Source organism: Pavona decussata, unplaced genomic scaffold (genome assembly GCF_977016875.1).
Source record: "Pavona decussata unplaced genomic scaffold, jaPavDecu1.1 SCAFFOLD_383, whole genome shotgun sequence".
In the NCBI taxonomy this organism is placed as follows: Eukaryota; Metazoa; Cnidaria; class Anthozoa; order Scleractinia; family Agariciidae; genus Pavona; species Pavona decussata.
In genome coordinates this window covers 1,182,501-1,205,000 of record NW_028145756.1, presented here as the reverse complement: position 1 = coordinate 1,205,000, position 22,500 = coordinate 1,182,501, and the positions used below count along the sequence as shown (strand labels likewise).

Below are 22,500 nucleotides of genomic sequence, written 5' to 3'. Positions count from 1 at the left end.
CTGTTCATTTCTTTTCTAGAAATGAAATTTGACCTAAGCATTCTATTCAAAAAATTTTCCTTCCTATAACTCATATCCGTTGCACTCCACAAATACACTTCTTTCTCTTTCTCTTACGCTATCTTTTTTCGCCGTACAATGGCATTTCTGTATCGGCTTGTATTATCTTTATTGTCTACAACCCTCTTCCATATGATATTTAAGGTGCATGCCTTTTCTCTCTTCACCGACAACCACCCCTTGGTGAAAATAATGTGAGTACAACTTCTGTGAGTGGTTTAGAGTGAGTAAGGTGTTCAGCAACCAAACCAGGTTCATACCTTTCCCCTGTCTAAGTTATATTTACGTATAAAAAGTGACAGTCAAATGTTTCAGTTCATAAGTTAATTAACTTAACACCAATACTTAGTGGAGAGTCCAAAACAATAATAATAACAATAAAATAAAAAAAAAAAATAATCTAAAACTTCATCCTTTACTCCTAAATAAAAACAAATGCACACTAAAAAAAAATTAAAAACATTCCAAAAAATAACATAAAAAAATCCCGCAAAGCAAGTTCAAGAATCCAACCAATCTGAAGCAAATTTGTTGGCTGGCCAGGGGCAGCACTAAAACCAGGAATCCTGAAAACCAAAACCAAACAGATTCCGGATTCCACATTTCTGGATTCCGGATTCTTGCTTTTAGTGCTGCGTTGCACAGCAACTTATTTCTCCTGTGCAAGCTCTTATCATTTCAAATACCTCTCGTTACAGCGGTTAACAATGACACGCGACCTATCGCCTTCAAAAGACTGCGATAAAGTTGCGTTTTGATGGACGTCAATCAAAGAAAAGTCGTTGAAATTTTTTTGAATTCTGACAAGATTCCAAGGTAACCCAACAAGAAACTAAGAATTTTACCTGACTAAGAGAACATAAACTTTATTTCAATTAATTTCCGAACCAGATCAAGGGAAAATAAATGGTATTTTGAATTAAAAATTTTAATTTTCACTGCACGTGATAATTGCAAGCGCCGCTGATTTTGCAAAATTATTACGGGTAGTGATTTTAAATGTTTCAAAAAAAAACAAAAAAACACAGCTTCATCTAAACAATGCCCATTCTTTTTACTTACTCGAAAACCAACTTTCATAAAGTTTACCATCTGTCAGCGGGTAAAACTGCCGATTTCTTGGTTCTGTTGCCTTGAAATGATCTAAGAATTCAAAATAATTTTAACAGCTTTTCTCTGATTGACGTCCATCAAACCGCAACTTTATCGGAGTCTTTTGAAGGCGTTGGTCGCGTGTCATTGGTAACCGCTGTAAATATAACTTCTTTACCTTTCCACCCCAAAATAATCTATCAAGCCCCGAACCAAGATTTTTATACTCCTAAACAAACACATTACTTGTACCATACTTTCCAATGAGATGATAGAAATTGAGAAAAAAAGTTTATCTCCATCTCCTACTCTATTAAGATCCAAATCTACTGTAAAAACTGCCCCAAGCAACTTGTACAAGTGGCAACTATCCGAACCAACTACCCCCCCCCCCCCTGCCACTACCCAAACAGTCACTTTTTACAACACCACTCCCAACATTTATTCCTGCTGTATGGTCTTGCATTAACCCTCCAGTCTTCACTTGTGACAACAAATAAAATATCTCTACAATATCATTATTTGAACATTACAACCAAGCAGATAGTGACATTAAAGGAAATGGCCACCAAAAGATCAATTCTCCAAACATAGCAAAAACATAGACATAAAGACATCAGTGAAGGGATAATGGGATTTATAGGGTTAATTTACATTCAACTAATCACTTTCTAACCAAGGAACATGCAAATATAGTATCTACATAATTGTGACGGCATTCAGCAAATATCTTTTTGAAAACGTTCTTGTTCCATGAAAATGCTTTGTCTGTGTGAACACCCTTTGAAACAGTTAAACCTTTATTACATGGTAACATGTAATTTAATATGGAAGACTCATATAAGCACAACAAGCACTTGTATGAAATTTGTGATGCTCTCATTACGTCCAAACGTCAACAAAACGCTAGCTATTAATTCTTGATGACCTTTTTGCTGGAAATGCCTTTCCTTGACAATCTCCTTTTTAAAACAAATTAATTTAGACATTAACATTAAATACATTACAATACATTTTACATTACATTTCAAAATACCATAGGTTGAAATGATTGTAAGAATACAAGTCTGCATTTTATTAGGTTCTACTGCTGTATCCAAAAAGTTGTACAACTGAATAGAATTCAAGGGGCTGAAGCTAAATGTTTAAGGCTCCAAAAAAAAAGGCCTCTCCGGGCACTTTTTTTGTTCATATGAAAAAGGGTTTGCCACTACATGTTCATACTAATTCAATTATTGTATCATTGTTTCACTGCTACCAGTTCATAACCGTCAATGGCTAGGGTATCTGGATATATTAAGATGCATCCTGCCGTCCTCAGCATTATTCGTTTATGATACCTTATTCTTCCATTTTTTAACACTGACAATTGGTATCTTGACAGCTTGCTAACAATTCTCAGTCCAGAAACTATAGGGAGAAAGGCACAAAAAATGCCACCTGACTGATTTGTACGAGAACACCACACAGCATGCAAGACCCCAATTCAATTGGTCCCTAGAATATAATTTTGTTTCTTGTAAAAAATAAATGTAATGGTTCCTAATGAGCAAAGAGTTGGAAACTCTCTGCTACACAGCAAATTCTGCATGACCATTTACCTTTATAGAGCATAAAGTCAAGAGTCATGAGAGGATAGAAGAGGAGAATCCTCACATCCATACTCATTGTTATTCTATGAAAAGCGCCTTGCTTGCTATCAGCTGGATAAAGGTGTCAAAAGTTTGCCAACGTTCTCATACAGGATTTGAGATGTTGTGGCAATTCCTCCTGCTAAGATCTCCACATTTAAACTGCAAGCAGAGTGTGTGACACAGCGTGTGACATTTGATGAAATATTTGCTGCTGATTGAATGCATAAGCTTGACTCAAGCATCCCCATCATTGTCAATGCTTTCCACAAAACGTTTAGTAGCCGGAGAGTTCGGCTCTGAAGACCTCTTCTTCGCAATGGTGGTTGACCTAAAAGGAGAGAAGGGGGAGGGGGTGGTTAGGGGTTGGTTCTTTCTGCCTGGCTACTTGGGTTCGTGGTGGTAGAGGTGGTGCAATGCAATGAGGTCATTTTTTTACCTTGAAATTCAGAACTGTTTGAGACTTCCTGCATTTCCCACATAACTCTTGAGCAGACCTAAAATTAATTTCATAATAGACTGGTTAAGTCTCACTTTAAAAATACTGTTACTACTTGTACTGGTTTGTCACTTTTAAAACTCTACAGAAAAGATAGACTGTCATGATGGAAGGTATTTATTTAGGGAACTCACTAAATATGCTAAAGAGCATTACTCTAGGACAATTCTAGCTATACCCATCCTCAAGACCTTCCCAATAATTTAGGTATTTAAAAGGGCCTTAGTATGTCGAACAGAGACAGAGAATAAGAGATGCAGAGTCACCACCATAGCTATATGAAAGCTTACCAAACCCTATAAAAGGTTAAAAAGGGTTGCCTTTTCTAAATAGTTAGGGTTTGGCCTTGGGTCAGAGCCTCCCTGTATAAAATTTTGTTGAGTATCCCCCCCCCCCCTGCCCCCCTCTGGGATCATAATTATTAACAAGAAGAATACAACAATATTACCCAGCATGACCAGAGACAGAAGAATGTCAGCAGGGTGTGAGCAACTCTAGAAATCTTACCAACTAGCAAGTGGCTTGGATTGCATGATAGTGACCCTACCATTCACTGGAACCAAAACAGACAAGTTGCTAATGGAACGTGGAGCCGAGATGTATGCAGGATTATAACAATAATCCACTCTGAGATCTGTTATTTCCTCTTCACACTTCCAGTAATAACACAGCTGCAGGGGAGTTGTAGAGAAATCATGTGTCTTTACCTAAGCAAAAACAAGTGAACAACTGGAAATATCAACATTTAGATTCTCGTAACTATTCTCCAAAAATTTCTTATGGTATCAGTTTGGAGAATTTATTTGATGATCATTTCCCTTATTGTCATAACTTGAAAGAGTGATAACATGTGCAGCAAGGAGGAAGTACAACAGACAACTTTGTTACTACTGGGGCTTAAGTAATATAGACTTCATCAACTCCTTTACTGGACAGTTGCGAGAAATATAATCTCAGAGAAGCCGAAAGCAATTGCAAAAAGGTTGAGATACTCTCAACATTTTTCCTATTTCCTGCAAATAATGCACTCTAAAAGGGCAATAAAAAATGTAACACACTTTCAGATCTCCCCTCCCCCTTTCAATCTTGAGGTTTGCTTGGTTGAATGTTATTGCCAATTTCATTCAACTTTGATAGTGGGGGGGGGGAAGGGAAGCAATACAATGGTCAGTGTCCAAAATATACCCAATAACAGACAGTGTATCGACTCTTTTTGCAATTGCTTGTAGCTTTTAATAATGTTGCCAATGCATGCCCTCCTCAGCACATCCCCTTGTCGTTGCTTCTATGGCAGAAGGTTAAGCTCTCAGTGAATATTTTGGATCCATATCAAAATGCAAATTTTATCTAAACTTTAACGAACAACAACCATCCATAATATTATGCATGCTTTGTTTTCTCAACAGAGTTCAGTTGGTAAACTTGCTCAAGGTAAACTGGCTTCCTTCCACAATGTCTTTATGGTGGCAATTAATTTAGCTTTAGTTATCAACTCTGTTGATAAAACCATACATTCCCCACTAATGCAGCACCACAATAAATTATTTATAATGGTAATTTAACTGAGTGGACTGCAATTTGGTCTGAAATCATATGCGTGATTTCAAAAATTGAACAAGCGCGCAGCGCAAGTTTGATTTGAAATCACAAGTATGATTTCAGACCAAAATTGCATGACACAAATTTCAATTACCACTTTATCATATCTATTTTGAAACCACAGAGTATCATTGTCAATATTAATATTCTATTTTTGTTACTTCATTTCCATTTTGATGGGATAAAGAAAGGATGCAATTTAGAGAAAAAAACGGTGCAACTTGGGAATAAATCGCACTGAATGTTGAGAGCCAATCAAATTGCAAGGATCACCAGAGATTTCAAAATGGGTGTAATAAATTAAGAAATTAACCTTCTCATCCATAATGTTTTGAGCCTTCACCTGGGCCCGGTTGTTAGAAGGCCAGGTAGCGCTAATCCCTGATTAAAAATTGACCGAGGTTCTTATCTCACTCGTTAAAAATGTTTTTAAAAACTAATTTTAGGTTAATGGTAAAGAGATGTTGTAAGTCATAACTTACAGACAATAATCTATGGAAGAATCTTTATTTATTAGTAATTAAAGTTTTGTCAAAGTTCACTTCAATCCAAGATTAGGTTAATCAGGCTTTGAACAACCAGGCCCTGGTTTCAGCATTGTTGATTATACAGTAGACTCGCGAAAACTCGAACCTTCAAGGGAAATTGGAAAAGGTTCAAGTTGTCGGGAGTTCGAGTTATCAAGGGTAAAATTGTATAGAAAATGACCTGAAAGGAAAGGAAAATTGGTTTGAGTTAGCGGAAGGTTCGAGTAAGCCAGGGTTTGAGTTATCGGGGGTCGACTGTACTTTATTTTAACAACTTTTGATCCTATTCAGAGAGGTAACTTGAAAAATGAAAAATATTTATTGAGCAGCAAAAAACAAAAGTAGTGATTTGATTAACAAAATATAATTATTCTTGACAGAGACTTCGCACAAATTAACAGGGATATATCTCCTTACCTGTTATTTGATGACATCAATATTGTAACAAGTACAACTTGATCCTTACCCAGATTGATCAAGTGATCAGCCAATTCTCGGTTTTCACTGTCACGCCACTGAAAAAAAAAATCGAAACCATTCCATGAATGAAGTCAAGAAATTGACATGGTATAGAGGATAAATAAATAAGGCATCTGTCCAAGTGTCAGGTCTGTGCGGTATTCCGTACTCGAGTTATTGGACAAAATGTTCCACATAAATTTATAGAGCTTAGTATGGAGACGCCATGTTTGTGTCCCTCTGAGGGGCACAAACATGGCGGCCGGAAATAGGAAAAAAACATCTGGAGTTTACTTTTGCCAGAAAAGAGGTTTGTTTGCCCTTGTGAATTTTCGAATGTTTAGATTAATATTTCTCCTCAAACTTGAATTGTTTAGAATGCTGAAAATCACCCGAACAGTCATTTTTAAGATAAGGAAAAGCTCTGTCACGGCCGTCCTCCTAACGTCACGCACGGTGGAAACTCGGAAATTGAAACTGTTCTATTTTCAAAAGGAAGCATGACATCGAGCTAAGAAATTGTGAACAGGCATATTTTTAGGTAATCTTTCCTTGAATGAAGGTAAAAATTTTGTAGGCCCCCCAGTTTTGAATTCTAGAATTTGGTGACGTCACATGAAAACCAAGAATAAAGCCATATTGAAATCATCACTACCACTCAGCTGTCCTTTGCTGAATACAAGAAATCAACAGTCAGTCACTTTCACAGAATAAATAACCTCTACACAAGTATCATGAAGTAATGGGGGCAACATGTTCAAATGCAATGTGAGCCAATTTGCGAGAAAAACTGCAGTGTGTCAAATAGCATTTGTAATGCACAAAATCACTGCAACGAACTGCTGCAACAGCTGCAAAGATGAGTCCCTTCAATTCACAATTTTCTCACCCAACATAACTCTAGCAGGAATACCAGAATTGGCCAAATATATTTTGTGACTATTCGTTTTCACAAGACGACTTTCATAATTTATAAAAATGTTTAATTTACTGAGTCTTTCAAGGTCAAACTGACTCCTTCTAAAATGGCATTTTACTTTTAAAATTAACCTGGATAAATACAAGATGAGCTGCTGACCAAAAGAACAAACCTCATAAAAATATATGGACAGTGTTCTCACCTCAATTCCACTTAGTGAAGAGCAGAAGGTATCCATCAGTCTCAAGAGATGTTGTATTGCTTGGTGACAAAAAGCTTAACTTGTGGCTGAAGATATTGATGCAGTAGAGTGTTGGTGGAAGCAGTCTCTGTTGCACTGTGCATGGATGTAGTCTGAACTGTGAACTGCAGAACTGTGCCTTCCTCTACTGTCTTTTCTTCTTTGCCTGGCATGGAAACTTCCTGCATCCAGCACAGTTGTCTGCAGTTTCTTCTTTAAATGTGCCAACGTCAATGTTCATTGCCTCCAAAGGCATAGTGTCTTGCTTGCAAAGATCTTTGACTGTCTCGTGGTTAAAAGACCTTTTGTAGAGCGCAACAAGCAGTCCGTTTTGTAGTTGGTAATAATTACCAATTATTGCAGAGGATGTAAAACAACAGTCATGCCAGCAGGCCTATTGGTGCCTGGGGACCACACAGCTCAACCAACCCCCCATTCTTTTGTCCATTCCTTACCCAGGACCACAGAGACTAAGTGGGTCTCTTGTAGGAAAAAAGATCACTGTTCGAAGCAAGCAGGGCCTTGAAAACCCACTGTCACTTTGAAATTCCAATGATACATGTATAATGTGCACAGTTCTCCAATGCTGAAAAATCATGGGCTATTGGTAAGTCATGGTCGCCACAATGGTGACATCACCTAAACGGTCGCCAATGAAATAAAAAAAAAATAAGTAAAACAACTCACCAGACGACTGACATCCATCAGTCCCATTTGCAAAACGGTCACGCACACAAAACCAAAGAGACTCCATTCTGTTCTATAAATGGTCGCAAAGGAAGTAAAAATGCACCAAGAGGACTATTCTGGCCTTCTGACATAAGACATACTTGATCTTAGCTAAAAGGTAAGAAGCGATGACGAACAAGTTTAGGTAACGTAGGTCATTCTTGTAAATCTGCCAAACATGATTTGCCAAATATCTTTTGTTCTCTCCAATTTACTCAGAATGGCACTCATGTGTTTGGGCAGGTCACTTTCCTTGAAAGCCAGTACTAGTGGTCTCTCCAGCTTTTGTCTCCCGTTAAACTGTACTTCTTGTTTGACCAGAGAAATGCAAAAACTACAAGAACAAAACCTGCACTCCTACAAACTCCATAAGCTGTGCTGTACTGTCTGAAACCAAAACAGAATTTAATCAAGTTTCCTGCGGCTTTACATTGCAGAGGATGTAAAAGTACAGCCACACCAGAAGAGCTATTGTTGCCTGGGGACCACACGGCTCAACCTCCCTTTCTTTCATTGATTCCTTACCCTGGACCACAGAGACTAAACTGGTCTCTTGTAGAAAAAAAGATCACTATTCGAAGCAAGCAGGGCCTTAAAAACCGGCTGTCGCTTTGAAATTCCAATGATACATGTATAATATGTGCACAGTTCTCCAATGCTGAAAAATCATGGGCTATTGGTAAGTTACGGTCACCGGAATGGTGACGCCACCTGAATGGTCGACAACGAAATAAACACTTTGTAAAACAACTCACCAGATGAGTGACATCCATCAGTCCTGTTTGGAAAAAGGTCATGCACACAACACCAAAAAGACTCCTTCCTGCTCTAGAAATGGTCCCAAAGCTAGTAAAAATGCACAAAAGGGACTATTCTGGCCTTCTGACATAAGACAGACTTGATCTTAGCCAAAAGGTCAGAAGCGATGACAAACAAGTTTGGGTAACGAACGTGGTTCTTGTAAATCTCCCAAACATGATTTGCCCAATATCTTTGTTCTGTTGTCCAATTTACCGACACTGGCACTGTGTTTGGGCAGGTCACCTTCCTTGAAAGCCACTCCTACTGCTCTCTTCTGCTTTTGTCTGCTAGATGAGTGACATCCATCAGTCCTGTTAGGAAAAAGGTCATGCACACAAAACCAAAAAGACTCCTTTCTGCTCTAGAAATGGTCCCAAAGGAAGTAAAAATGCACCAAGAAGACTATTCTGGCCTTCTGACATAAGACATACTTGATCTTAGCTAAAAGGTGAGAAGCGATGACGAACAAGTTTGGGTAACGAAGGTGGTTCTTGTAAATCTGCCAAACATGATTTACCCAATATCTTTGTTCTGTCCAATTTACTCAGACTGGCACTGTGTTTGGGCAGGTAACTTTTTTTGAAAGCCAGTCTTAGTGGTCTCTTCAGCTTTTGTCTGCCGTTAAACTGTACTTCTCGTTTACCCAGAAACTGCAAGAACAAAACCTGTACTCCTGCCAATTCCATAAGCTTTGCTGCATTGTACTGTCTGAAACAAAAGCAGAATTCAATCAAGTTTCCTGTGGCCTCACACAACCCAGCCAACTTTTCAGTTTCTTTGTTAATAACTTTCTAAATCTGCTACTTGCTGTCTCATTAATCATTTTTCTCAGCAAGCATGTGTGCCTACAGGGTTTACACAGCTGTTGTCTGAGTGATGGTGACAATAATAATATTATTATAATAATTACTATTCTTTTGTAATTTCCTTTTAAACCTTAAAGTCTCAATAGTGACCAGCATCTAATTTCTCCTTACAATATCTTTCCTTGATAAAACAACTAATAAGAATAAACAAATGATCACCAAAGAGAACAAGTCTTGATGCTAGAATAAATTCTCCCAACTTAAGTAACAAAGAAACAGAGAAAACAATGAGGAAAATATACAATTTGATTAATTGGGACTTATTATAAAGCCTAAAATTAAATTTCTTTAAAGTGCTGCAATGACAAAATTCGCGTCTTTCAAATCTAAGCCAGTTTAAAACATAAACAAGTAGTCTGTACAAGAAAAAGAATGCTGTTTCCCGTACAAAAATTTACCGCCTCACACGGCGAGAATCTGGCCTGATTCTGACCATAAAGTCATGTTTGCGGCGTAAATTGAACGAGACAAAGCGAGACAGCAGATTTGTCTTGCTACAGCAGTAGAACGAGACATTTGTCTCGCTATGTTCAGAGCGATAATATGGCCAGAAATTAGCGTGCTTGAGCAAGACTGGTTTTACGCGGTTTACACGGATGAATGTGACATTTGCCAGGCTGTGTTATGGCAGAGAATAGAACGATACATCAATGTGATAGTTAAAAAAATATTTACCTCCTCTGGGTTTGTAGACCATGAATTTTGCAATGCACGAATATGGGCGACAACAAGGCTGGCCCTGAGCGTGTTCCAAACATGACGAGAAACCAACGTTCGTGAAGATGATTGATTCGCATGTTTCGAGGATCTTTATGAGTATTGATATGGCTATAAATTGTTTTAAGCGAAATACTTGACTCCGAGTGCAATATTATAACCTACACGAAATAAAATACAATAAAAAATTGGGGGAGAATCACGCACTGCTGAAATAAACAATTCAAGCAAAGTGATAGTTGATACCTATCGCATGATCAAGAACTCAACTTTCCTGATTGGCTGTTGTTTTGAAATCTTATCCCGTTATGTTAGCGCCGGGCAGTTCAAGTAGGAAAGCTCTGCATTCAGACATTTGACCGTTTAGTTCCATTTTCTTCAGAATAATCTTTTTGACTGTGTTGGTTTCCGAAGATATGGATGGAATTTTACATGCTTACATATACTTTCACAGCGATAAAAAAGTCAGTGTACCAAACTCTCGTTGTACCCTGGCCGGTGGATGAATTCAAAGAGCTTGGTAAAACTGGCGCATTCAAGATAAGCAAATGGCTTTCCTCTTGATTCATTATTTTATTCTCCATGTGCGTCCCAAACGTAAGTATAATGATAAAATGATTGATGTACTTTACCTCAATTCCCACTGGATGGAAAACGATCGATTCACGGCTGTAAAAATGTACATGCATGTGGGGTTGTTCCGACGATAATGTAACTTGCTGTTTTCAGAGCGCGCGCATTTAACGGTTAAACTTATTTCTAGTGCGTGCTCAAATTAATCGGCCCTCAGTGAAGCTCAAGCGGTGTTGATAAAAAGCTGACTAACACTATAGCAGCTCTAAATTACTTCTTCATTTTCAGCTACGTTGTTTTTCAGAATGCGTGATGTGTTTCTGCAAACCAAAAGGGCCGCTACGCAACCAAAACAAATCAATTAAATCTTTAGGAATCAAGATAGCTATTCAAGACGAAAGCTTCTGGGGCAGCAAGGGAAACAGCAGGAAATAAACGGCACACCTTGAGCAACTCTTCCTTTCTCTTATATTATATATATTTTGGAGGTAACAGCAAAAGGTTTACTGTTAATACCCAGCAAAATACCGCCCGATACTTGTATACAAGGCGTTTCGTGGTTTTTAGGTATTTACTCGACAGATCGGAGTGAGCTAGAATGAGGTATTGTAAAATTATACTCGGTTTTTCTTTCATAATTTTAAAGTCACAATGGCACCAAATAGGCTAAATCAGTTTTGTTTTTGAATAGCCTTTCGAATAGCTAGTATTCGTTTCAATTTCCAGTTGTATCGAAGAGTCGTAAACAGAAACCATCGTGGGTAGAGTACACCTCCTAGATCAAAAGATAAAAAGCATTTTAAACTCACATATGTCAGTTCACTTTGTAGTGAACATCCCACTAATTATGATGTTTCAGTTACATCAGGAAGTACTATTAAATGCAGAAACATTTAATTTTGTTAAAATACATTGTAGCCTTAATTTGTAGGCATTGCGTAGATTTATAATAAATGAGTTTTTGATGCGAAGTACGACAGGTAGTTAATGTGTACGTGCTATTTTTATTATCTGGTGTTGCCTTAATTACCTACATTATAATTTAGGCCATAATACAGCCCGACTCTAGCGAGACAAATTCAAGCCATAATTTCAGCGAAACATCAGCAATACAAATGTCACGCCGACACAAATGCCTCGCTCCATTCCCGTTCATTTATCGTTCAAAATGCCACGCTCTTGCAAGCCTGATTAGTGTTTGGCTACGTCTCGCTCATTTCTCAGGCTGGAATCTCGCTCGCGTCTAACTCAGAATTTTCGTACGGGTTACTATTTTCAAATATCTCTTTTTGTTCCAGAGATATTCAAGTTTTTAAAATATGCAAATTAGCCAAATGATGACGTCATATTATCAACCGAATTTTAATCAAATATTATGAAAAAAGATATCTCAGCCAATTTGTATCAGAAATGCTTGATTCTTTGCAGTGACATAGTTCTAGGTGCGCTCCACAATATGAGCTTATCAGTTTTGTTACCATGGCAACATACTGGGTTCCAGTCCTCTCTGATACTTAAGGCTTTGCTGGCCACCGTTGGCATTCTGTTTTGATATTTACCAATGGTGCCTCATTTGCATGATCCAGCAAGCGTATAAGTATGTTAGGTCGAGTTCGTGGCCTTGTTAAATGTTTTTCAAGCTGAAAATCACTAAAATATTGAAATCAGGTTGGAGGGGACTGGAAAAGAGTGAGTTGCCATGGGAACCAAATTTTTTATAGCTGTAGGTGTATTGCCTTTAGAACTATTAGCCTACCAGGTTTCAATGGTCTCTGCTGTAAATTGACTGAGATAGCTCTATTTATATACTTGATGTTGTATTGAGTTGATAGTATGACGTCATCAGTCCTCTCATTTACATATTTTACACATTTTTCAAAGTTAAATATCTCCGAAACCAATGCAGATATTTAGAAATCGTAAACAGCGTTTTTAATCTTTCCTAGAATTCTATGTGATATACCTAAAAATTCAAGAGGTAAAAATTTGATCATTAAGGCTTTTATAACCCCAAAATTAAATTTCAATGTCCAGGTGAGTGTACTTCAGAGCCACCATTTACCCTAATGCAACAAAATTTTTGCAAGGATAAAAAAAATTCATGTTTTTAGAAATATATACTGCAGATGACTGAGGTCTTCTGCCTGACAATTCATCTGTGGACAGTTGCATTGCATTCTGCTGCCTAACCGATTCTGGAAAATAGTCATCAACATGCAGCAGTAAGTGCATACCTTCTACCCTTCCTTTTCAAGTTTACTGATTCCTGTTTCTTCCTGTGTATAGTGGAACCAAACATTCTTGGATTTCCTCTGTGCAGTCTTGTGTAATGGTCCAAATACCTGCATCTCTTTTCTGGTCATTTGTTGCCCTGTTTCTATTTCCAACGAAAAAATACAAACATATTTTAAGACACCCTGTCAATACAGTTAACATTGTAGTAGCCACAAGCATGCTTATAAGGTCAACTTCTCAGCTTTGGATGAATTCAAACATGTGTCTGGAGAAATGGTCTACCCCAGTGGACCATTTCAATAACAAAAAGATAATCAAAGCAGTCATGTTGAAACACAGACCATGCAGACTGCAGACTGCAGACCGTGCAGACTGAGTTTTATTTTTTTTATTACCTCTACCTTAATTTTTCTTGTAAGACATTAATTAAAGTAGTTAATACTTTCACTAGTTTCCCGCTTCCTTTGTTACAGTGCAGGCCAGAATTAAGCGAACCAAAACATACGCGTAAAACACGTGCACTGCAGACACATATACACGTCTAATAATCTACAGATGAGCATCTAGTCAGACTCATTAGCATGTACATGAGCTAGTTCGTTGTTTTAAAGTTGGTAATTGCAGAGGATGTAAAAGAACAGTCACGCCAGAAGGCCGATTGGTGCCTGGGGGCCACACAGTTCAACCAACCCACCATTCTTTTGTCCATTCCTTACCCAGGACCACAGAGACTAAGTGGGTCTCTTGTAGGAAAAAAAAATCACTGTTCGAAGCGAGCAGGGCCTTGAAAACCCACTGTCGCTTTGAAACTCCAATGATATAATGCGATTAGTTCTCCAACGCTGAAAAATCATGGGGTGTTGGTGAGTCATGATCGCCACAACGGCAACGTTACCTAAACGGTCACCAATGAAATAAACAATATGTAAAACAACTCACCAGATGAGAGCCATCCATCAGTCCCGTCTGGAAAAAGGCCACGCACACAAAACCAAAAAGACTCCTTTCTGCTCTAGAAATGGTCCCAAAGCTAGTAAAAATGCACAAAGGGGAGCATTCTGGCCTTCTGACATAAGACATACTTGATCTTAGCTAAAAGGTGAGAAGCGATGACAAACAAGTTTGTGGTACAAAGGTGGTTCTTGTAAATCTGCCAAACATGATTTGTCCAATATCTCTGTTCTGTACAATTTACTCAGACTGGCACTGTGTTTGGGCAGGTCACTTTCCTTGAAAGCCAGTCCTACTGGTCTCTTCAGCTTTTGTCTGCCGTTAAACTGTACTTCTCATTTACCCAGAGAATTGTAAAAGCTACAAGAACAAAACCTCTACTCCTGCAAACTCCATAAGCTGTGCTGTACTGTATGAAGCCAAAACAAAATTTAATCAAGTTTCCTGCGGCTTTACATTGCAGAGGATGTAAAAGTACAGCCATGCCAGAAGACCTATTGTTGCCTGGAGACCACACGGCTCGACCTCCCTTTCTTTCATCGATTCCTTTCCCTGGACCACAGAGACTAAGCGGGTCTCTTGAAGGAAAAAAGATCACTGTTTGAAGCCAGCAGGGCCTTGAAAATTCGCTGTCCCTTTGAAACTCCAACGATACATGTATAATGCGCACAGTTCTCCAATGCTGAAAAATCATGGGCTATTGGTGAGTCATGGTCGCCACAATGGTAACGTCACCTGAATGGTCACCAACGAAATAAACAATGTGTAAAACAACTCACCAGATGAGTGACATCCATCAGTCCCATTTGCAAAAAGGTCATGTACACAAAACCAAAGACTCCTTTCTATTCTAGAAATGGTCCCAAAGGAAGTAAAAATGCACCAAGAAGACTATTCTGGCTTTCTGACATAAGACATACTTGATCTTAGCTAAAAGGTGAGAAGCGATGATGAACAAGTTTGGATAACGAAGGTGGTTCTTGTAAATCTGCCAAACATGATTTGCCCAATATCTTTGATCTGTCCAATTTACTCAGACTGGCACTGTGTTTGGGCAGGGCACTTTCCTTGAAAGCCAGTACTAGTGGTTTCTCCAGCTTTTGTCTGCCGTACTGTACTTCTCGTTTACCCAGAGAATTTGTACAAACGACAAGAACAAAACCTGTACTCCTGCCAATTCCATAAGCTGTGCTGTACTGTCTGAAACCAAAGCAGAATTTAATCAAGTTTCCTGCGGCCTCACACAACCCAGCCAACTTTTCAGTTTGTTTGTTAAGAACTTTCTAAATCTGCTACTTGCTGTCTCATTGCTCATTTTTCTCAGCAAGAATGTGTGCCTACAGGGTTTATGCAGCTGTTGTCTGAGTGATGGCAACAATAATTATTACAATCACCACAGTTATTTTATTATTTTGTAATTTCCTTTTAGTATGTGTAATCGCATGAGGCCGAGTAGAATTACAGGTTAATTTCCAGGCGTATTTTCAAAGTTTTCACAATTGCCCGAGTTGCGCAGCGACGAGGGCAATTTGCAAAAATTTGAAAATACAAGTGAAAATTAATCCTTAATTCTACTAGGAGTCATTGCGCTTACGTGTTTATAACATAGAGGACAAAATTTTCCTAACACTATCTAGGCACTTCATAAAACAGTCAGCCTGGGCCCCGAGTAAAAACACTCATCCGTAAGAAAAACAAACAAACAATTCACCTGTTTCTTAGCGTACAAAACAGACAAAATGAGAAAAGTTGATGGTATATATAGATGTAATTTGGAGAGAATAAAAGTTTAATTCATGGGCAAACTAACAACAATTAAACCAAATGTTAGGCATCAATAATTTTGATTCACCTGCACTGTGAAGCTTTCTACTGCTTGAAAATCACACAATCACAGATCTATAAAAATAGCAACCCGTGGGTCCAATGAAGGAACTTGCAGAGTAATTTCTTCCACTGAATTATAAAGGCTCCTTCCTCCCATCAAAAGGGCACTGTTATTATTGTTCGGTTATTGTTTGTTGGAAGAAGCTGTAGCCAGGTGAAAGGGCTTGGTCATAGCGACAAATGATGTTTTTAGTTTTTCAACCAAACAAATCCGATCAAGTGTTTAGCTTTTGACACAAATAATCCTTGCTGCTTCTTGTAAGAAACGAAAGTTCACCTTTAGGAATTTTGTAGATGCTGTAGCACTTGATTTCCAAGCATTTTTGGCACAACCAATCCTGCTTAATAAGTCAAACTCCGAAGAACCTGAAAGAAGTTGTTGTTGTTGTTGTTGCAGTACAAAATGAAGAAACCAACAAAATGTAGAAATGGCGTGCTCAGCCAATCAGGAGCAAGAATTTTTGCCGCTTGGTCAATCAGGAGTAAGTAATTTTGCCTTCTATGTTATAAAACCTTAAAGTCCCAATAGTGCTCAGCATCTAATTTCTCCCTACAACATCTTTCTGTGATCAAACATACAAAAAATGAGAATAAACAAAATGATCAACAGAGTTTTAACCTCTTTAGTTAAAAATGATGAAATAAGACCTTCACTTTGCTACAAAATAATTCTAGAACAAAGAGAGGAGAAAAATCAACTCAATTCTTGACAAGAACAACTCGTACTCTGATCTAGCGCATTTTGGAAACAAGAATATCAAAACTTGACAACCATTAGCCTAACATTTTTCAAGTTTCAGTTCATTCCGACTTACTCTGTCTCTGGTCAGGGGCACTAATCGACAATTTTATTCCACTGTAGTGATAATAAATTTATAACAAAACTAGACAATTATTTTTGTTTCTGTTGTCAGACAAAACGATTCTGGAAAATAGTAATCAACATGCAGCAGTAAGTGCATACCTTTTACCCTTCCTTTTCAAGTTTACTGAATCCTGTTTCTTCCTGTATATAGTGCCACCAAACATTCTTGGATTTCCTCTGTGCAGTATTTTGTAATGATCCAAACACCTGTATCTCTTTTTTCTGGTCATTTGTTGCCCAGTTTCTATTTCCAACAAAATAATACATAAATATTTTAAATTACCCTGTCAATACAGTTAACATTCTACATGCCACAAGCATGCTTATAAGGTCAACTTCCCAGTTTTGGATGGATTCAAACATGGGTCAGGAGAAATGGTCTACCCCTGTGGACCATTTCTGTAACAAAAAGATAACCAAAGCAGTCATGTTGAAATGCAGACCATGCAGACTGCAGATCTCACTGCAGACTGTTCAGACTGAGTGTTATTTTTTTTCTTGTGAGACATTAATTAAAGTAGTTAATACTTTCACTAGTTTCCCCGCTTCCTTTGTTACAGTGCAGGCCAGAATTAAGCGAACCAAAACATACGCGTAAAACGCGTCTGCTGCAGACGAGTATACGCGTCTAAAAATCTGCATATGCGCATCTAGTCAGTTTTAAAAAAAATGCTTGCCACAAGGCTTGCTGTATTTTGCAAAACGAAATGAAATGATGAATAAATCTGTAGAATTGAAGATGTCAAGACTACAATAGACAGATTTCTGTGTGTGACAAGCTAAAACAGGAATAAAACACCGGCAGTGCAGAGTTTCTGTACTTTCTGGAACGAGCTCTGTGTAGACCATGAAGGGATTTAACTTGTTTCTTTATATTTCTAAACGCTTTTCTTATTTATCCCTTGTGGCAATGATGTTTCAGTAGGTAGTTAGAGAATTATACAGTATTTGTGGGTAAAAAATCATATAGAACAAACAAATAAATTGCGACCCGGAATAAAATCAATAAATCCACTAAATGATTTTCAACAGACTTCGCTCCCCTAGCACGCTTTGGCTCCCATTTGCATATTTGCTGACTTATCATGAACTTTCCCTCACTCAACCTCAAGCATTTACTATCTCCGGCCGCAAAATGTAATCGTTCAGTTTACTTTAAAGATGCAAGGCTTAGCGTAAAATAGGAAACTTCAACTTTGCAAAATTTCATTCATTCGGGTCCAGTGTGAGCGATAAGATCGATTACCCGGAACAAACGAAAACAATGCGAGTCTACTGAGTACCACGACGCTTGACACATTTCTATATTCAGTGCGTTCTATTTGATAAAGCCAAAATAGCAACTTTTGCAAGATTTAAAGCTTCTACTAAAGTTATAAAACACTGACAGAAGCCGTTGTTCGGACGTAAAAAGGAATTGCCATGCTGAAAACACTGGCAAGATTTTGGTCATGCGCTAGGCAACCAAATTCCTTCACATATTATGTCTCAAGTTACATTCGCCAACAACACGATGCAAGGAAGAAAATCTACAGAGGTTCTTGGAAGGACTGGATGCTTTTTTATTCAATGAAGATGGGAGCCACAGTGCCTTTCCAATTATACCCAACCCGGCCATTTTCAGCCCTTCAAAAAACCCTTGAAATGCATCATATGTGTACCTGTAATGGTCATGGCTAAAAAATGAGAAAATCACAAGAAAAATTAAGGTACAAGTAAAAAAAAAATAACACTCAGTCTACAGTCTGCATGGTCTGCGATTCAACATGACCGTAATCAAAGGTATCTATGAGCAAACTCATGAATGCAACTAACTTACACAGATGTTTTAAAATGAAATCACATCCTAAACAACTCATAATCAAAGCAGGGTTGGAAATAACGGCTGCTCAATGGACAATGTCTGGCCTGATTGGGGATTTGACTGGTCAACTTTCAGTCATCTTGACTGGTGTCCATGAGGCAGTTATTTCCAGCTCTGTCAAAGCAAATTTTAAAAGCAAATTTTGTATATTTCTTTTGAAATTGTCCACTTTTATGCATAAGGATGTCATTTTCACTATAGCACTGAGTTCTTTGGTTGCAGGGAATGACTGCGTGATAACAATCGATTATGGCAATCAAGATGAATGATGATGATGATAAACACAAAAAAATAAATATCAACTGAATTGCACCTCGATTGAAGAACTGGTGTGGGGTTCATGGACATAAAACTGCAATAGCCCTTTTCACAGTTAATTTTTCTCACTTGCATTACAATGTTTTCCAACATGGATGCAAGGCAATTTCGGGCTAAAACTACAAAATAGCCCGAAATTGCCTCACATACATGCTAGATTTCATTGTTATTCAAATGAGCAGAGTTAACCGTGAAAAGGGCTATTTTCTGTTGCATTAAACGCACGCCAGACTCAAAACCTGGAGAGCACCGATAAGGGCATTTTAACTTTATGCCATTATTGTAGCCCCTCTGGCCATTTTTAACGCCAGGCCACATGGTGCAATCTTTATGTTTGGCCGTGATCTATGATGGCTTCTTTCAACTGCTGTTGACAAAATGAAAAATCTAGCAATAAAAGGCTCTGCTGTTGTTTTGGCATCTCTGTAAGGAAATATTATGCTTATTGCAAGGACTGCACAATTATACAAGCATTGATGGCCAGCTACATACTTACCCTACTTAAGCTGCTTCTCTTCATTAAAAACTTTGTTTGGTCATTGACGCTGATTATTTCCATCAGTCCAAACTGACACGGCACTTTCATAAGCTTCAAAGAGTTCAGATGTGGGTACAAACATCTCTATGCATCTCCTTCAACACATTGAGAGAAAATCTTTTTCAGCAGGGGAAATTTTGCCTTCCATTCGTGCTAAGGAATAATGCGTCCCATATTTGTTTGCAAACGGGCTGTCAGTGGGTCAACAACAATTATACTACAAACAAAAACATTTGTGGCAAGTGGGAAAGTGAATACTGACATTCATAAAAAATTTTTGCCACTACAAGAACCACGATTGACTGATTTATCTTCCTAAAGACAGTATGAGAATTTGTGGGTCTAATCAGAAGTGACTTCCAGGTGAGAAAACACAATGATCATGACAACATTTCATTGATGCATTGAGTACTACATATTTAGGTGAGAAAGAATTAAAGGAGTCATATGTTATAATAATTGAACATGCTTTAGTTTGAAGTTATTTCCTGCAAATGGCTCAAATTTAGAACTTTTGCCATTATGAAGTGTCTTACTTCCATGAGCACAATATAAGAAGGTTGAAGTCACTTCAAAAAGCACATGTTTGAAGGAATTCTTGACATGTGCATATAATGCTATACACTGATTGCTCAGATAAAGGAAACAAACAATTTCCAGAGTTCGACATTCAAATCCTAGCGGTATGCAGGATGTTTGTCCCATGAACCTAGTTTAATGGCCTTAGCTCCCACGAGTCTCCTGCAGCTCAGTGGAAGAGCATCCAAACTAGTAATCAGAAGGTCTTAGGTTCGACTCCTGATAGGAGCACTCGCATTTCTTTTTTCCGAGTACTTATGCCTGCGTCACTTTCTAGAATAATCATCATTCTCATTCATTCACCAGGCTGGAAATATACCATCACATTTCTTTCATATACAGTGCAGCTCAGAAATAAGCGAACCAAAATATGCGCGTAAAACGCATATAATACATGTATGTGTATATACGCATACGCGTATTGACTTATACGCATACGCGTATTGACTTATAGGCATACGCGATCATTAGTGTGTATGAGCTAGCCTATTGTTTCTTCAATTGTGAAAAGGTCATTGTTGATTTCAATGGGCATTTCAAATAAGCTAAAAACTGGTGGTCAAGCTGCTTGTCCGTCGATCGTCTTGTGTTTATATCGACTGTTTGTTGTTGACCGCTGTCGAGCATCATATTGAGTGCATGAGTATCAAGTATTGCCCAAATCTCCACATTAAATAAAAAATGTTGCCAAAATGATAAGCCTCACGTTAAGAGGGAACCACTTGATATTTTTATGGTCTTTTCTAAAGCTTACGCTCACGGCGGCATAATTTTATAAACGTTCACTTGCCAAAAAATAATGCGTAATGTTCGGCGCATAATGTTCACAAAATGTGATCGGCGCATCATAGAAACTTTGCAAAAAATCCTGGCTTTGAAGAGAGAGCATTTCACTGTTTGAATCAGCGAATTCTGCTAAAAAGAACCGGAGATATCGTTTTTTTCAGTTCTTGCCGTGACGCTTCAAAGACAATAACATTTCACAAGGGACTCAGGCCGGCGCGTGCTGAAAAATCAAAACTTTTCTTTGCAGAAAAATCAAATATATGTTATCGACGCATCACAGAAACTTTGAAGAAAAATCTTGTCTATGAATGGAGAGAATTTTACCGTTTGAATCAGCGAATTCTGTCACAGAGAACCGGAGATATCATTTTTTTCAGTTCTTGCCGTGGCGCTTCAAAGACAATAGGTGGGTTCATACTAGCTTAGTAAGTAGACCTTAAGTATGCAGGGAGTTCAAGTATACTTCAGAACACGTATGTTAACTTACCCTGATAAGCGTTCATATTTCAAATTCTAAGTACACTTCGAGTGACAGAGCCGTCAATCATTTTCCGCGCCAACTATGCAGCCATGTGCGTGAGTGCGCCAAACATTTTAGCTTCTACCTTACATCATGCAACCTCAAAGGGTGAAAATTGCCTTCCTTGTTTGGTTAATATATTTTTTACTGCATCGACAGCGGGCTTTGCTACTTCACCAAGCCTATCACTTTCTCTTTGTGGAGGAAGAATTTAGAATAAGACAAAGAAACCAACGCCGGGCTATGTTGATGTTTTTTAGTCAAATGAATCAACAAATCGCGCAACGTAGACGAAGAAGAGCTTGGCTTTGGCCACGTCCACAAAACTGGTTCCGTAGTTTGTTGGCAACTCCAGCACTCAATTTTCTTTGGAAAGAACATTTTAGAGTGACACGCGAAACCTTTGACTACTTATGTGATCTTGTGAGGGTGAACTTACAAAAGCAGCACACGAGGTTTAGATCCCCGGTCAGCATGGAAGAAAGAGTTGGTCTTGCACTGTGGCGACTCGCAACAGGTAACAGCTATAGAAGTTGTGGATTGCAATTTGGCCTTGGAAAGTCAACAGCGAAGAGTATTTGCAGCGAGTTTGAGCAAGCCATTTCAAATTTGAAAGACCGCTTTATAAAATTCCCTCTAACAATTCAGGAAATCCGGAATAAAATGGACGAGTTTGAAGAGTCTTATGGAATACCCCAAATAATGGGAGCAATCGATGGATGTCATATAGAAATAAATGCTCCACCAGACAATCATGAAGATTATTTTAATCGAAAGCAGCACTACAGTGTGAATCTCCAAGGAATAGTTGATTCAAATTTAAAATTTATACATGTTACAGTAGGTTATCCTGGCAGTATACATGATGCGCGAGTTCTTAGGCTAAGTGGTCTTTATGAACTAGCAGAGAACGAGCAAATTCTTAGCGGTCCAACATGCAATATAAATGGAACAGAAATAAGGCCCCTTCTAGCAGGCGACAGTGCCTATCCACTAATGAACTGGCTAGTAAAACCCTACCCGGACAGAGGACGCCTGACTCCTGAGCAGAGAAAGTTTAACGTAAAGTTCAGTGCGCTACGATCTGTAGTTGAACGAGCATTTGGCACGTTGAAAGCTCGTTGGAGAATTGCATTGAAAAAGGTTGAACAAAAAACGAGCACCCTAAAAAAGACTGTGATTGCTGCGTGCGTTTTGCACAACATTTGCATTGAAAGGGGTGACCTATATGACACGGATAATAA

At 38.3% G+C, this 22,500-nt stretch overlaps 2 protein-coding genes across 13 annotated transcripts in view; one reads left to right on the top strand and one right to left on the bottom strand.

Annotated features, from left to right (window-relative positions):
* Positions 1–1,592: 1,592 nt before the first annotated feature.
* LOC146451878 (F-BAR domain only protein 2-like) overlaps positions 1,593–22,500 on the bottom strand; it is a 35,544-nt gene continuing 14,636 nt past the window's right edge. For 2 of the 12 annotated variants that reach the window (XM_085098571.1, XM_085098570.1), the window contains 2 exons: positions 16,751–16,895; positions 14,826–15,099 (listed from right to left, as the gene is read on the bottom strand). In XM_085098571.1, coding sequence (XP_084954697.1) covers positions 14,826–15,099; positions 16,751–16,881 — 405 coding nt within the window. In that variant the 5' untranslated portion in view covers positions 16,882–16,895. Of the gene's footprint in view, positions 3,281–3,730; positions 3,990–5,825; positions 5,924–6,988; positions 9,266–12,947; positions 13,091–13,576; positions 15,100–16,750; positions 16,896–19,329; positions 19,467–22,500 lie in introns of those variants that run through there. The other 10 variants (XR_014859913.1, XR_014859912.1, XR_014859909.1 and 7 more) reach the window with 10 other exon arrangements.
* Positions 21,731–22,500, top strand: part of LOC146451881 (uncharacterized) — a 1,012-nt gene continuing 242 nt past the window's right edge. Inside the window, exon 1 of the mRNA XM_085098622.1 lies at positions 21,731–22,500. This exon is cut by the window's right edge and continues 242 nt beyond it. Within this exon, the coding sequence (XP_084954748.1) occupies positions 21,731–22,500 (770 nt within the window).